The sequence below is a fragment of the Carlito syrichta genome, unplaced genomic scaffold, assembly GCF_000164805.1.
Source record: "Carlito syrichta isolate Samal-C Ts95f unplaced genomic scaffold, Tarsius_syrichta-2.0.1 Scaffold315561, whole genome shotgun sequence".
NCBI lineage: Eukaryota > Metazoa > Chordata > Mammalia > Primates > Tarsiidae > Carlito > Carlito syrichta.
The window spans coordinates 755857-771752 of NW_007259657.1; the positions used below are offsets into that span (position 1 = coordinate 755857).

Below are 15896 nucleotides of genomic sequence, written 5' to 3' on the forward strand. Positions count from 1 at the left end.
AAATACTTGCATGTGGAAAAGACTTATCTATCTACCTACTTATCCATCAATCAATTTATTTATAGCTACAATATGTTCCCAAAACGCTTTCAGATAATTTATTAAGCTAAATATAGGATCACACAGTAGCATAAATTAAAAATAAGTGTTGGGGTCGGGCTCGGTGACTCAGCCTGTAATCCCAGCACTTTGGGAGGCTGAGGCGAGTGAATTGCCTGAGCCCGCGGGTTCAAGACCAGCCTGGGCAACTTGGTGAGCCCTCATCTCTACAATAACATAAAAAATTAGCTAGGCATGGTAGCGCACACCTGTAGTTCCAACTACTTGGAAGGCTGAGGCGGAAAGATTGCTGGAGCCCAGCAGGTCGAGGCTGGGGTGGCCGTGAGTGTACCACTTCACTCTAGCCTGGGTGACAGAGTGAGACTCCAACTCGAAAAGAAAAAGTTTGGATTGAGAGATGGAAAATACATTCTAGGTGAGGATATATCATATGAATACCTTGGAATTCTTAAACATGTTAGTGAACAGCTCTCAAGAATCATGACAATAGGCCTGAGCCCAGCACTAAAGACTCAGGAGCAGGAAAGAAGGTGACAGGAGGCAGGAACAAGGCGACTGTGCTGGCCAAGGAGCAGGTATTCCCCTCACAGGTGACTGGTGTCTCCCTTCAGGTCGATGAATGCTCATCACCTGCCTTCCCTCCTCCTGTCTCTGAGAAAGACCATTCATGCTCAGATAACTAACAGATCTTAGCTCTTATGTGCTTATCACGTAGTTGCTATAACAGACTCAAAGAAGCCAGGAAGACTGCTATGGCTTAAGTGGATGTGCAGGGAGGTGGACGTGGGCCAAACCTTGAAGGCCTGACCTCGGGGCTGGGAGGAAGAAGCAGATATGGGGGGTGGCAGGGTGGTAGGCGCTTTCCTGAACCCATGCGGGCGGCAGACGTGGTGTCTCCTGCATGCTTCCTAACACCTCTGTTTAACTCTACGAGGGGGTGGTTCTCATCTCAAACTCTTTCTGTAACAGCACGAAGGCAAACATAGATTCAAAACACGGTAAAGCAAGGCAGAGACTGAGCGGAATTCTCCAGAATCCTGTGCAGACTGAGCCAGAGGCAGGCTTGAGGTCTGGCCATCCTAATTGCTGGGGTAGAAGAAGGATGATTTCCTTGATAGAATGTAAGCTGTGATGTCTTGGTATGCCTTCCAACATGCAAGCAACGCTAACGTTTCTTTTTTTTCTTGTAGCTTTCAAGGGCAGACTTTTGTGGTTTTGAAAAGGTAAGAAGCTTTACATTTCCCAGGGCTGGTTAGAAGCTACACATTTACTTGGTGACTTAAGAGATGAGATGCAAGACCATAATTCACAATGGAAGTAATTATTATTCCCATATCATTCACAGTTTGGACTAAAACAACAGTTCTAGCAGCCATTAATCATCTCTTCTCCTGCTTCAGAAGAAGAGGAGGTGGTGCTCTTCTTGGTTTCAGAGCCCTCCAACACTCTGTCTGGGCGCAGAACCTCCCAAATCTCAGTCGAGGTTCAGAGTCACCCCTGACACTCTGTCTGGGCTCAGAGCCCTCAGCGCTCCATCCAGGCTCAGAGTCCCCCAAACACTGTCCAGGCTTAAAGCCCCCAACACTCTGTCTGGGCTCAGATCCCCCCAATCCTCTGTCCAGGCTCAGAGTCCCTCCAACACCATACCTGGACTCACTGCAGCCGTTCAGGTGGTCCTCTGCACAAGACACTTGACAGACGAGAGTGGGGGCTGGAATCTGGCAGATGATTTGCTCTCTGACTCCAACTCAAAAATAAATAAATAAATAAAATAATTGGATGGACCCGAACTCTAGACAATACAACAAGAAAGAATGGTGAAGGTTTTCAGTGGATAATAAAGTATTTAAAGATCTTTGGAGGAGAATCAATCTCCAAATTAGGAGATTAATTAGGAGGATGGAAAACACGGGAAAGTCAGATGATGGAAGTGGAACCAGGCATCACAGCAGTCACAAAGGGAAGGAATAATACACAAAACTAAGGAGAGTCTAGTATGTATGCCAATGGTTCCCCTAAAACAGACTCACATGAAAGGTCAAGTCAACAGGCGGAGAAGAGATGGCCTGAGCCCTACTACTCCCGGCCCTTCAACTCCCATGACTGCCTTTTCCAGTTCATCTGCCTATGAAATCCAAAGTTGCTGGGCACCTGGACATGTGACGGTCACCCCAAGGAGTCCCACTATGGAGGCAGGGCATATTTCTTTCCTTCGAGGGTCATGTGAAAGCAAGGCTTTTGGCAACACAGAGCAGGTGGAGCATTCTCCCTGAGCTCCCAGAGAAGATTTCTCTCCATGTGGGGAGTGTGGCTGAGAGGGAGACTGGGGAGACATCCACTGGGGGGGCTGTGTCATCCCTGTGCCCTAGGTGGGCAGGCTGAAGAAGGCCTGGAAGCAGAGAAGGGGGGAGAATGGCAGCCCAGAGGCCTAGAGACCTTTCCTCTCACTCCAGTGTTGTTACAAACCACATCTGACCCTCCCTTCAAAGCCCATCTCAGGTTGCCCAGCATCCCAGCAGAATGCGATGTTTAGAACCAGAGCAATAATAGAATCACTGGTAGAAAAAGCAGCACCTGAACAAGAACGAAATTTAGTCAATGAAAGCAGCTGACAGACATGGGCACTTATTCTGTGGTTACTGTCATTAACACAAGAGTGTTAGCAGGAAAAAAGACAGTCAACACCAGCAGGAGTTTCAAGTACAACATAATATCCCTCCTGGACAGCCAACATTGTGCTCAATGGGCAGAAGCTAGAAGCTTTCCCCCTAAGAACTGGACCAAGACAAGGATGCTTACTCTCACCCCTCCTACTCAACATAGTGCTAGAAGTCCTAGCTGGAGCAATCAGGCAAGGAAAGGAAATTGGGGGTATCCAAATAGGAAAAGGAAGTTAAGCTATCCCTTTTTGCACACAGTATGATTCTATATCTGGAAAACCCTAAGGAGTCTGTCAAAAGCCTCCTCACACTGATAAATGACTATACACCAGCAACAAGCATAACCTTGGCATCCACGTAACCAGAGAAGTGAAAGAACTTTACAATAGGAACTACAAAATTCTGTTCAAATAAATCAAGGATGACACAAACAAATGGAAAAACATACCAAGCTCATGGACTGGAAAAATCAATATTGTCAAGATGTCCATCCTACCCAAGGCAATCTACAGATTCAGCGCAATACCCATCAAATTACCAACATCAATTTTCACAGAAATTCATACGGAAACAAAAAAGAGCACAGATAGTCAAAACAATTCCCAGCAAAAGGAAAAAAGCAGGAGCTATCACACTTCCAGAGTTTTAACTATGTTGCAAAGTTACAGTAATCAAGAAGGCATGATATTGGTACAGGAATAGGCACATCGACCAATGGAACCAGACAGAGATTCTGGAAGTCAAGACACTGTCTCTCAACCAACTCATCTTTGGCAAAGCCACCAATAACAATCACTGGGGAAAGGAGACCATATTTAGCGAATGGTGCTGGGAAAACTCACTGACCACATGCAGAAGAGTGAAACTGGACCCCTGCCTATCACTATATACAAAAATTAACTATAAATGGATCAAAGACCTACATGTAAAACCTCAAATTATAAGAATCCCAGAAGAAAATGCAGGAAACGCCCTTATGCACATCGAAGCAGGCAATGAATTCTTGACCAAGTCCCCAAAAACAAATGCCATAAAAGCTAAGATAGACAAATGAGACCTTATCAAACTGAAAAGCTTTTGCAGAGCAAAAGCAGCCATCAAGAGAATAAGGAGACAACCCACAGAATGGGAGAAAATATTTGCAAATTATGCATCTGACAAAGGCCTAACATCCAGAATCTACAAGGAGCTCAAAGTAAAAGAAAAAAACAAAACAAAACAAAAAACCAAACAGCCCCATTAAAAAGTGGGCAAAGGACATGAACAGATACTTCTCAAAAGATGACATACAAGCAAGCAGCCAACAGACACAAGAAAAAATGCTCAGCCTCACTAATCATCAGAGAAATGCAAATCAGAACTACAATGAGATGCCACCTAACTCTAATAAAGATGGCCATCATTAATAAGTCAAAAAACAGCGGGTGCTGGTGCGGGTGTAGAGAAAAGGGAACACTTCTACACCGTTGGTAGGAGTGCAAGCTAGTTTAACCTCTGTGTAAAGCACTGTGGTGATTCTTAAAAGCACTAAAAATTGACCTTCATATGATCCAGCAATCCCTCTCCTGGGAATCTACCCAGAGGACCATAAACTGCTCTACCAAAAAGACACCTGCACGTGCATATTTATTGCTGCATTAGTCACAATAGCAAAAACATGGAACCAATCCAGATGCCCATCAAATTGGACTGAATAGAGAAAATGTACATGTACATGATGGAGTCGAAGAAGAATAGAATTATGAACTTTGCATGCAGCAAATTGAATGGAGTTGGAGACTCCATTATACTAAGTGAACTATCACAGAAACAAAGAACTGAATATCCATGTTCTCACTGATAAGTGAGCCCTGAACATTAATCACATTTGCACAAGGGAGGGATCAGCAATTGCTGGACACTGCTAGGAGAGGGAGGAAGGGCGGAGAGTGTGGGGCACATGACAACACAAAGGGTACCTGGTCCACTATCAGGGGCATGAGGGCCAGTTGGAAGCGCAGCCTACTTGTGTAGTTAATTCTCACTTGTACCCACAACTCTAAAAGAATACATTTTAAAAAATTCTTCCTGGCTGGGTGCAGTGACTCAGCCTGTAATCCCAGCACTTTGGGAGACCAAGGCGGGAGGATTGCCTGAGGCCGGGGGTTCGAGACGAGCCTGGGTAACTTGGCGAGACCTCGTCTCTACAATAAATCACAAAAACTAGCCAGGCACGGTGGCGTGTGTCTGTAGTTCCAGCTACTTGGAAGGCTGAGGCGAAACGATCGCCTGAGCCCAGCAGGTCGAGTGCCATGAGCATGCCACAGCACTCCAGCCTGGGCAACAAGGAGTGATACTCCACCTCAAAAAAAAAGAAAAAAAATTCCTGGGACCAAATGCCAAAATTGCAATTTAAAAAATGTAATAAATTGAAAGATAGCCATTGCTTAGATGCAGATGAGTGGCACGTAAAATCAAGAAGAAGAAACTTCTCAAAATATCTAGGGAAAATAACTAGAAATCAGAGGTCCAGAAGGACCATCAGGTGACCAATAGAGTTCTCAGAATTATGCCTCAGAAGTGAAAAAGAAACAGAAGATGGCAACAAGAAATCAAAGAATAGAAGACCATTTCACTGGGATTATGAAAGATTCAAGGCTATGGGTTGGATCTACCAAATCCTGAGAGCACTGGGAAAAAAATATGCATGTAGCATATCTGAATAATATTTCAAGGTAAAAGGGAAAATATTACAAGTTTCAAAACAGAAATAATAAAATCAAAATATGCCTCACTAGTATTAGGTTTTGCTTACACAACAGTAGAAGCTTAAAGACAGCGAAATCAACACCTACAGTCTATTAAGACAAAATTTTAAAGCCCAGAATTCCTATTTCCAGCAAGATATTATTCATCTTTCAGATTAAAAAAGAATTTAAAGAGAATACAACTCAGTTATCCCAACTAAGGAAAATGCTCAAGAGCTTTAACAAGATAAATGAATATAGACAGGTGTTTCAGTACAAGGGAAGATGATGAGAAGAAAGAGTAGTGAGCAGTGTCTGACCACCTCTCTCACTTTATCCGATATCTACTTGTGTGTTTTCCATAGACATCGAAATAGCATACGAGGTAACAACTTTTGGAACAGAAATATCTTAGTTCATTTGGGCTGCTATAACAGAGCTACCATAGGCTGGGAGGCGTTTAAAGAATAGACGTGTATTTCTCATCGTGTTAGAGCCTAGAAAGTCCAAGGTAAAGGTGCAGGCAGAGTCCATGTCACTGAGGGCCCATTATGGGTCAGAGACAGCCATCTTATTACCTGTCTCCCCAGGGTGGAGGGCCACAGGGTCTCCATGGTTTCCCTTTTATGAGGGCACTAATTTCATCCACTTAATCACCTCCCTCAGGCCCCACCTCCAAAAACCATCAGACATTAGGCTTTAACATGTGAACATAAATATTCAGTCTACAGAAAGGAAGGATGTGTTACAAGGGAATGAGAATCGTCGTCACCTACAAATTATTATGTTCAAATGGGTAATACACTTACGTAGTAGAAAGACAGACACGTTATCTAGAGATGTGTGCTGTGACCCTACCCCCACTTTCCCCGCCCTTCACAGGTACCATCTTTATTCTCAAAATAAGACAATGATGTTTGCTACATCTGTGAACTCTTCCCTTCACAAATGACTTCTCCGTATCATTGGTGTTGGTTGACAGCATTTTACCCAGCATAGAGCCTTTGTTCACAATTGGAGTCCATCCTCTAAAACCCCACCTGCTTTATCAACGAGTTGACAGAACTTTCTCAGTCCTGTGTTATTTCAAAAATGCTCATAGCGTCTTCACCAGGAGTAGGTTCCACCTCAATGAACGCTTTCTTGGCTCATCCACAGAAGCCACTCCTCATCTGCTCAGGTTTTATCATGAGATGGCAGCAAAGGCTTTTTATGCACAAATTGCACAGATTTTATAACAGTCTACAAAAGCATAAGGGTTTCCTCTGTCGCAAGAGTAACTTGAAGGTCAGGAACTTTCTATAACAAAACCATTGCATCTAGCTAACAACTAACATAGACACTCTCACTCTCTTTGAAGCTTCACTCTCATGATCAGTTTTCAGAACCAGGGTTGCTTCTTGTGGCTGGCAGGCTTCTGTAAAGGCTCCATAAACCCACTTCAGCTGATGAGGAACTGAAGATAAACATGCAACCCACTGACTGATGAAAGGCCAGCAACTTCTGGCAGCTCCAAAAAGACAAGGGCACCTGCTGTTAGCATAGGCTAATTCATGTACAATTTCTTTTCTTTCTATTCCTTTTTTATGTATTGTTCAAAATGTATATTCTTGGTCAGGCATGGCAGCTCACATCTGTCATCCCAACATTTTGGGAAGCCAAGGTGGGAGGATTGCTTGAGCCCAGGAGTTTGAGACCAGCCTGGCAACCTAGTGAGACCTTGTCTCTACAAAAAATTTGAAAAATTAGCCAGGCCTAGTGGCACATGCCTGTAGTCCAAGCTACTCAGGAGGCTGAGGTAGAAGGATCACCTGATCCCAGGGGTTGGAGGCTTGGTGAACCATGTTCATTCCACTGCACTCCAGCCTGGGTGACAAACAAGACCTTGACTCAAAAAAAAAAAAAAAAAGAAAAAGTATACTCTTGTTTCTTGTCTTCATTTCACAACCCTTTTATTTGCACACAGTCTTTCTCTATTTACTTCACTTTCCTGAGCTACCAACTTGGACATTTTTGAAGTTTTTCTGATTTTGTATCTTAAAACTATTATTACCTAAATAATATTTCTGTTTATTTATGTAGACAGACTACATCACAGGAAATTTATGGTATAATGAGAGATGTTTTGCCAACAGAGAACACTTTGAAGGTAAATTTTAGTTAAAGATATACTGTACTAAAAGGCTTTTAGCAACGGGGTGCAATGGCTCATGCCTATGACCCTAGTACTTTGGGAGGTGGAGGTGAGAGGATCGCTTAAGTTAAGTTTAAGGCTAACCTGGGCAACATAGTGAGACCTCATTTGTACAAAAAAATTAGCCAGATGTGGTGGCGCATACCTGTACTTCATGTTACTCTGGCGGCTGAGGTGGGAGGATCGCCTGAGCCCAGAAGGTCAAGGCTATGGTGAACCATGATTGTGCCACTGCACTTCAGCCCTGGCAAGAGAGTGAGACCTGACTAAAAATAAAAATAAAAAGGTTTTTAGCAATATAGATAACACAAATAGATTTAATAAAATTGCATAATCTAAAAATAGAATAAAATGTAAAATTATGTTTGTTTTGTGTAAATTAATGACCTAAAACTGAATTAAAAAATGTAACTTAAATCTGATATAACAGGTCCACCTGCTATGAGTGTAAGAAAAGTATATTTGAGTATACATTAATTAATGACATATAATTCTGTTATTTTTATGAACAGTATTTTATTAACACTAACTCTTCACATTTAAGAAATATAGATGTGCTCATAATTTCTGTACCTTTATATTTTATAGTTGATTATGTAACTATCACCTTTCGTAGAAACAAGACCCTAAGTGAGGTATGATATTTAATATTTTATAAGGTAAGAAATTTTGCTGGGCTTAGCAGCTCATGCCTATAATCCTAGTACTTTGGGAGGCTGAGGAGGGAGAATAGCTTAAGGCCAGGAGTTCAAGACCAGTCTGGGCAACTTGTGAGACCTTGCCTCTACAAAATAAAAATGAAAAACTTACCAGGTCTGGTGGTGCTCATCTGTAGTCCCAGCTACTCCAGAGACTACCACTTTACTCCAGCCTGGACCACAGAGCAAGACCCTGTTTCAAAAAGAAAAGGAAGGAAGGAAGGAGGGAGGGAGGGAAGGAGAGAGGGAGGGAAGGAAGAAATGTACATGGTTTCATGGATCATTATTAATCTAAAAACTGGCAGTTCTGACTGACTGATAGGCTTACCAGTCACTCTGCTCCAAGTGAAGCTGGGTTTAATGGTAGTTACCCAATCATGTTAGGATGATTTTAGAACAAGTCACACCAGCAAGAGATGCTGGACAGTGTTTTCTGGACTTGAGTCCCTTAGAGGAGAGGCACGAATGTTCAAGATGGCCACAGAAGACGTGTGGTCAGTAGGAAGGGAATGATGGCCGATGAGTGTGTTTTCCTGTGAAAACGAGCTCAGAGTCATAGTTCGAAAAGAGCATCAGTTTTTTCTCTCTTTCCACAGGCAAGCTCTTGCTTCTATAGTAAAGAACCATTTCTGCAGTGGGTGCCTTGTTCCCCTTATATTTTAAGAGGAATGAGAAACATTTTCCCAGATGTGATCACATTTCTTGTGGACCAGGAGTATGGCACTGGTGTTTACCTTCTGTATGACCAGGTAGGCTTGGCTCCAGAGGTGATTACTCTTGACACCATGACGATGACAATTTACATTCACAGAAGCTGTTTTCAAGTGTTTGGTGTCTTTGGCAATAGAACTTGATATCATTGGCTACAGAAAAGTTGCTTAAGGTTGAATATGCAGTCAGCACTTGAGATGTTTCTCACCTCTGGTTCATGGCCACAGCACCCTGACTGCACCCAATCCCATCTCGGAAGCTAAGCAGGATTGGGCCCCATTGGTCCTTGGATGGGAGTTGTTTCTCACCTCTGATTGTCACTCAGTTTGATGAAATTAGAAACCGCGATGCTGTTTGCAGAGTGACTCTCCTTGCTAATTCTTCAGGAGACTATAAGCTGGGTTTTCTATGTATAAATGTATTGTTTCATAAAATGGTTAGTAAAAGTGGAAAAAATGGAACAGGGTGCCAGAGATCTATATTTTCTTTTCCAAAGATCCTTCACCTTAGCTATGAATTAGAATTATTCTTAGGGCCATTAAAAAATACATAATTAATCAGGGGTGAGGGCTCAAGTCTGTAACCTGAGCGGGAAGGTGGGAAGACCACCTGAGCTCAGGAGTTGGGGGCCGCAGTGGGCCATGGCTGTGCCACTGCACTCCAGCCTAGGCAACAGAGTGAGACCCTGTCTCTAGATAAACAGACATATGTCCAGTATCTGTCCTCAAGATGGTAGGGGAGGAAAATACTTTCCTCTACGTTGTGAAGTTCGATGCCTGGAGCCCTGCAAAGTAAGCTGGAGAAAGGTGAATTAGTAGGAGAAAAGAAAGCAGTGTGTATATATGTGCAGTGTGCCTCTACATGGGGGAAACTCAGTGATGAGTAACTCAAAGGGGTGGCTAAAATTAGGGGCTCATATGCCATCTTAGCTGGGGAAGGGGAGAGGGAGAAAGGCACTTATGGAAAAACAACTTTTTTGGAAAGATAAGTAAGTTATCAGAAGAACAAACAAGACAACAGGTGTGTTTGAGCGTGTTTGTCTGGTCAGGTATGAACAGTCTTTTCTTCACCTTCAGAGCCACACAACCCCCAGAAGGGACTTGGGGCAGGCTTTATTTCATTCTCCCTCCTGGGAGTAGGTCTGCTTCACAGAAGGATTTCTGGCAGCCTCATTTCCCAGAAGTTGTTGCTTTAGTCAGGCAAGGAAGTTCTTGGAAGGTTGTGTTTTTTTAGTGCATTTGCTGAATATCAAAAGTCTTCAACTTAAAATAATCTTTATACAAAAGTGGCATGTTTTTGGGTGTCATACTCAAGTCCTTCAAGATCAGGATCCTGGCATCCACATGTTTGGCATGGTAGTTATGTGCACAGGCATTGTTGAGTTCAGAAATGTCTCTCGTAAATTTCGATTTGCCATTTATTCTAGGACTTTGGGCAAATTGTTTAGTCCCCAACCTTCATTTTCAACTTCTGTCAGATGGGTACAGAGGCAGCAGAGCTCAGAGGCAGCAAATCTTGTAGTTCTGCACTATGTTCATTGATGTGTCCCTCTCTTAATAAAAATTCAGGTAACAGGAAAGTCCAAAAATTACTGAATGGCCTAATAACATTAGGATGAAACTCTCACGACCTGTTCTTGCTGTGTTCACCCAGGTCCAGGGAATGGCTTCTGCCTTTGTGAGCATCTTGAGAAATAACCAGCCTAGTTTAAAACCGAAATTCCCACCCTTCCAGTTCCCGCCATCATTCTCGTCTCCCATTGGAATGGTGTTCCACCCTCGAAGTCACTTTCTGTATGCCTATGGCAATCAGGTGTGTCATGTGAAAGTCCACGTTCCTGGGAGAGGTTACTCTGTGCTCGCTTGGCACCGAGTGGGTGCACACAAGGACAGGGTGCTCTGAGATGGGCGGGAAGATGATAACCAAGAGAGGGAGGATTGACTGTTTCTTGTGTGCTGGACGAGGAGAGAGATCTAGAGACAGTTCTCTAAAGATGACATGCAAATGATTAACAAGCATGTGAACAGACATCCAGCCTCACTAGTCACTAGAGAAATGCAAACCAAAGCAAGAATGAAGATTACCTCACACCCAGGACACCTCCTGTCAAAACAGCAGGAAATGGCAAGTGCTGTGGGTTGGACTGGGAAGTGGAGAACCACTGTGGAAAACAGTACGGTGGCTCCTCAAGAAGCTAAAAGTGGAAATGCCATCCGATCAGCAATCTCGCTCCCTGGTATATCCACAAAAGAATTGAAACAAGATTTTTAAGAAGTACTTGCATACCCATGTTTATAACATCACTATTCGCAATAGCCAAGAGGCAGAAGTAACCCAAATGTCCTCAACAGGTGACCGGATAAGCAAAATGTGCTGTATACATATAATGGAATTCTACTCAGTCTTAAAAAAAAAAAAAAAAGGACCTCTTGACATATGCTACAACATGGGTGAACCCTGATGGCTCACATTATGCTAACTGAAATAAGCTAGTCACAGAAGCACAAATACTGCACAGTTTCCTCATATGGAGGACCTAAACAAGACCAGAATTATCTTTTTTGGAGGACAGTGCTTTTGTGGTACACTCACTATTTGTTCCTCTGGATCAAACCGTCATCCAAAGTTTTTATCTGGAAGTTTTGAGAAGGTTGTGTCACAATTTGCAAAAGAAACGTCCTGAGTTGTGGCAAACAGGTGACTGGTTCTTCCACCATGACAACACACCTACCCACACTGTGCTGCGTGCAGCAGTTTTTGACCCTAAACGGCATGGCCCCTATGCCCTACCCAATCTCACCCCAAGTGACGTTTTGTTGTTTCCCTGGGTGAAAAAGTCCTCAAAGGGAAATGTTTTGGTGACGTGGAAGAGGAGAAACAAAAAACAGCAGAAGCACCAAAAGACATCAAAATTGACATATTCAAAAACTGTTTTGAGTAGTGGAAAAAGCACCACGATAGGCGTATTGCATCAGATGGAGGGTACTCTGAAGTTTAAACATGGAAGAATAAATATACAATTTTAATAAATAAATTCTGGTATTTTGGGGGATCCCCCCTGTACAAGTTACCTAATGTAGTCAAATCAGTGTTTCTATTTACAGAAAGTAGAATGGTAGTTGCCAGGAGCAGAAGCAGCGGGGAAAGGGAAGCTTTTTATGGCGTCTCAGTTCTGCAGGATGAAGGTTCTGGAGAGGACTTGCGGCTCCCGGGTGGGTGTGTTGGAAGCTAGAAGTTGCCACTCTGTCCTTGTAAGTAAAAAGCTGAAAAAACTAAAAAGCAACAACTCTTCTTAGATCTGGCAGGGTGGGGTGGAGGGGGTCGGTTGGGGCCAACCAGAATTGGAGAGGCCAGCAGGCAAGAACAGAGGCTGAGGTAGAAGTCTATGAACACAACCTCTGCAGAGACCAGGGCCAGGGTACAGCCAGCCAGGCTGTGGCTGGCCAACTGCTGGGGACACAGTGTGGATAAGTCCAAGAGACGAGAACCCCTGGGGCGAGCACTGGGCCCCGCACTCTGTGAGCTGTGCCTTCAGCAGCTCCACCAGATCCTCACACTGAATATTAGAGAAAACGCCTGTGCTCTGGCAGGAGATGGGAAAGGACCCCAGAGAAGCAGCAGATGGTTCTGTTCTTCTTAGTAAGGTCTGTCATTCTGACAAGCTACTTCACCAGAGCTTCTGCCCTGTGGGAGGGAGATGCCTGATCCACTCCTTCTAGTTGTCCATCCCCACCAAAGATGGAGAAGGCTGAGACACACATGTCACATTGATGGCTCAGATGACAGGTGCCCTGACAAACCAGGTCTTGCTCACAGGACAATAAAGTACATCCTCTCCCCCAACACCTTCTCACCACATCACCAAAGGCCTATTCATGGTAGTTCCTTTCACCAACTACATCATGCCTGGCTATCAGGAAGAAAATGACAAGATGTACTAAAAGGCAAAAACACAGTTTAGTGAGATAGAACAAGCATCAGAACCAGACTCACCTATGGCAGGGGTGTTGGAATGATCAGACCAAGAATTTAAACAACTATGATTACAGTGCAAAGGACTTTGAAGGGTAAAGGAGATGGCATGCAAGAACAGGTGTACAATGTAAGCAGAGAGAGGGAAATTCCAGAAACAACCCAAAATAAATGCTGGAGAACAGAAACACCATAACAGACACTAAGAATGTTCTTGAGGGGCCATTAGGAGGTGGAACATGGCTAAAGAAAGAGTCTGTACTTCAAGATCTCTTTGTTGAAGCCACCAGAGACTGAAATCAAAGAGAAAAAAGACTGGGGAAGAAACCAGAAAAGAATATTGACAAACTGTGGGACAGCTACAAATGGTGTAAATACACGTAAGGAGAGTTTCAGGAGAAGAAAAAGAACAGAAGGAATATTTGAAACAATGATGGATAATTTCTCCCAAATTAATGCCAGATGTCAAACCACAGATCCAGGAACGTCAGAAAGCACTGAGTGAGATAAATGCAAAACAAAAAACCTAGGCATATTATTTTCAAACTTCAATAAAACAAAGATAAGAACAATTCTGAAAGAAAATAAAGGGGGAAAAACATCTTTCCTCTAGAGGAGCAAAGATGAGAATTACATCCAACTTCTCAGGAAATCCACAGGCAAGGAGAGAAGATGCTGGAGAGAAGAAACCACTAACCAAGAATGTTGGACCCTGAAAAGTTATCCCTTAAAAGTGAAGGAGAAATACTCTGAGACTAGCAAAAATAAAGGAAATGTGTTGCCAGTATAACTTCCTTGTAAGAAATATCGTTATTAAAACACTTTAGCAAGAAGGAAGATTGGATAAAAGACAGAAACATGGATCTAAGCTGGGGAGGGACAAGGGAAGGTACAGTAAAAAGTGTCTTTGGTTAGTGGTAATTGAACTAACAAATAGCAGTTTGTTCAGAATAGTAGCAACAATGTATTTGATATACATGTATTTATTTTCTGATGGATGCTTTAGTATATCCTTGCTGCTAGACAGCAATGATGCTAGAGCCAGGAGGGAAGAACCAGGATTATTTGTTCTTACACAGTGTTCACACAACCGATGGTGCAGTGTTATCGCAAAGTGGACAAGGAATCATTGTAAATGTATATTGCAAAACTAGCACTGCCACATCAAAAAATTTTTAAGTAAAACCAATTGACTAACAAGGGAGAGAAAATGGAATCATATAAAATGTTCAGTTAAAACCACAAAAGGCAGAAAGAGTGGAAGACAAAATAAGAACAAAGAGGTCAGGCACAGAGGCTCTTTGATCCCAGCGTTTTGGGAGGCCGAGGTGGGAGGATTGCCTGAGCCCAGGAGTTTGAGACCAGCCTGGACCACATAGTGAGACCACATCTCTATAGTAAATCAAAAAATAAGCCAGGCATGGTGGTGCATGCCTGTAGTTCCAGCTACTCAGAAGGTTGAGGCAGAAGGGTCATGTGAGCCCAGCAGTTTGAGGCTGCGGTAGCCATGTTAATGCGACTACACTTCAGCCTGGGCAACAGAGTGAGACCCCAACATAAAAAAAAAGGAAAAAGAAGAAATTAACACCTTTAGGAAGGGAGAGGAGAGGCCAGGACTGTATCTGGTGAGGTATGGGAGGAGAGCTGTTTATATGGTGGTTCAGGACACTTCAGCCACATTTATAAAGGCTTGAATTTAAGGAAAGCCTATTTTCAAGTGCAATTTTTTATTAAAATTAATTTTTAAATCCACTTGAATGTGACTCAAGCTGCTTACAGAGGAGCAGACAGGATCCACCCACTTCATGATCGATGAGTTTATCCTCAAGTGACTCTCACCCAAAGATGGGAAAGTAGAGGATAGAATGCAATGGTGGGATCAGTGATTAGGGTTATGAAGATCCCAGGACACAGCCTGGCCATGACACAGAATGTCAGCACGTCTGCTGGATGCCCAAGCTGGAAGTTTGTATCCTCTGGAGTCAACCCTTCGGCACACTCTAACATACCCATATTCGTCCTTTTATGAGATGATGAAATTACTTTGTTGTCTGTGCTCTCACCATGCAGACCTGATGTTCTGCCACAAACATGGCTGTGCAGACTCCAGGATGCGTGTACCTGAGTGCGCATATGCCTGCGTGCATAAGCCTATGTGAGTACACCTGTGTGTGTGACTTATGTAGGAAGCTTAAGTGACAGATAGCTGCTCACCTTGCAAGGCACTCTTTAGTGAGGTGCTATTGTCCCTGTGTTTCTGCAGGTCTGGCTTTCAGTAGATGGCGGCAATACCTTCGAATTACTAGCTGACTTTCATGACGATGTCATAGAGGACACTTTTCATAGTTTTTATACTCAAGATATTACTTTTGTTTCCCAGAGTAGACAGGTTTTCGTCACAAAGGCAGGTAAGGAATTTGCCTTCACTGACATAAGTACTCCATTGGGGCTAGGGATTCAAAGATAAGTGAAAAATCTATGCCAGGGTGGTGGCTCATGCCTGTAATCCCAGCACTTTGGGAGGCCAAGGTGGGAGGGTCACTTGAGCCATGGAGTTTGAGATCAGCCTGGGTAACATAATGAGACCTCATCTCCACAAAAAGTCAAAATTTAGCCGGGCGTGGTGGCATGCATCTGTAGTCTCAACTACTTGGGAGACTGAGGCAGGAAAATCACCTGAGCCCAGGATGTCAGGGCTGAAGTGAGCCATAATTGTGCCACGGCACACCAGCCTGGACCACAGAATGAGACCCTGACTCAAAACAAAACAAAACAAAACAAGCCTGTTGAATGGATTAGTCGGTTATTTTTCATTGTTGTGCAGACTTCTGTTGTATGAATATACTATAATTTATTCACCCATTCCACTGCTGAT

The 15896-nt window shown here is 43.3% G+C and overlaps 1 protein-coding gene across 1 annotated transcript in view; it reads left to right on the forward strand.

Moving 5' to 3' along the window:
* Positions 1–15896, forward strand: part of CATSPERB (cation channel sperm associated auxiliary subunit beta) — a 93954-nt gene that overhangs the window by 34426 nt on the left and 43632 nt on the right. Inside the window, exons 9-14 of the mRNA XM_021706411.1 lie at positions 1251–1283; positions 7529–7595; positions 8229–8275; positions 8935–9087; positions 10703–10861; positions 15285–15429. Coding sequence (XP_021562086.1) covers positions 1251–1283; positions 7529–7595; positions 8229–8275; positions 8935–9087; positions 10703–10861; positions 15285–15429 — 604 coding nt within the window. The remainder of the gene's footprint in view (positions 1–1250; positions 1284–7528; positions 7596–8228; positions 8276–8934; positions 9088–10702; positions 10862–15284; positions 15430–15896) is intronic.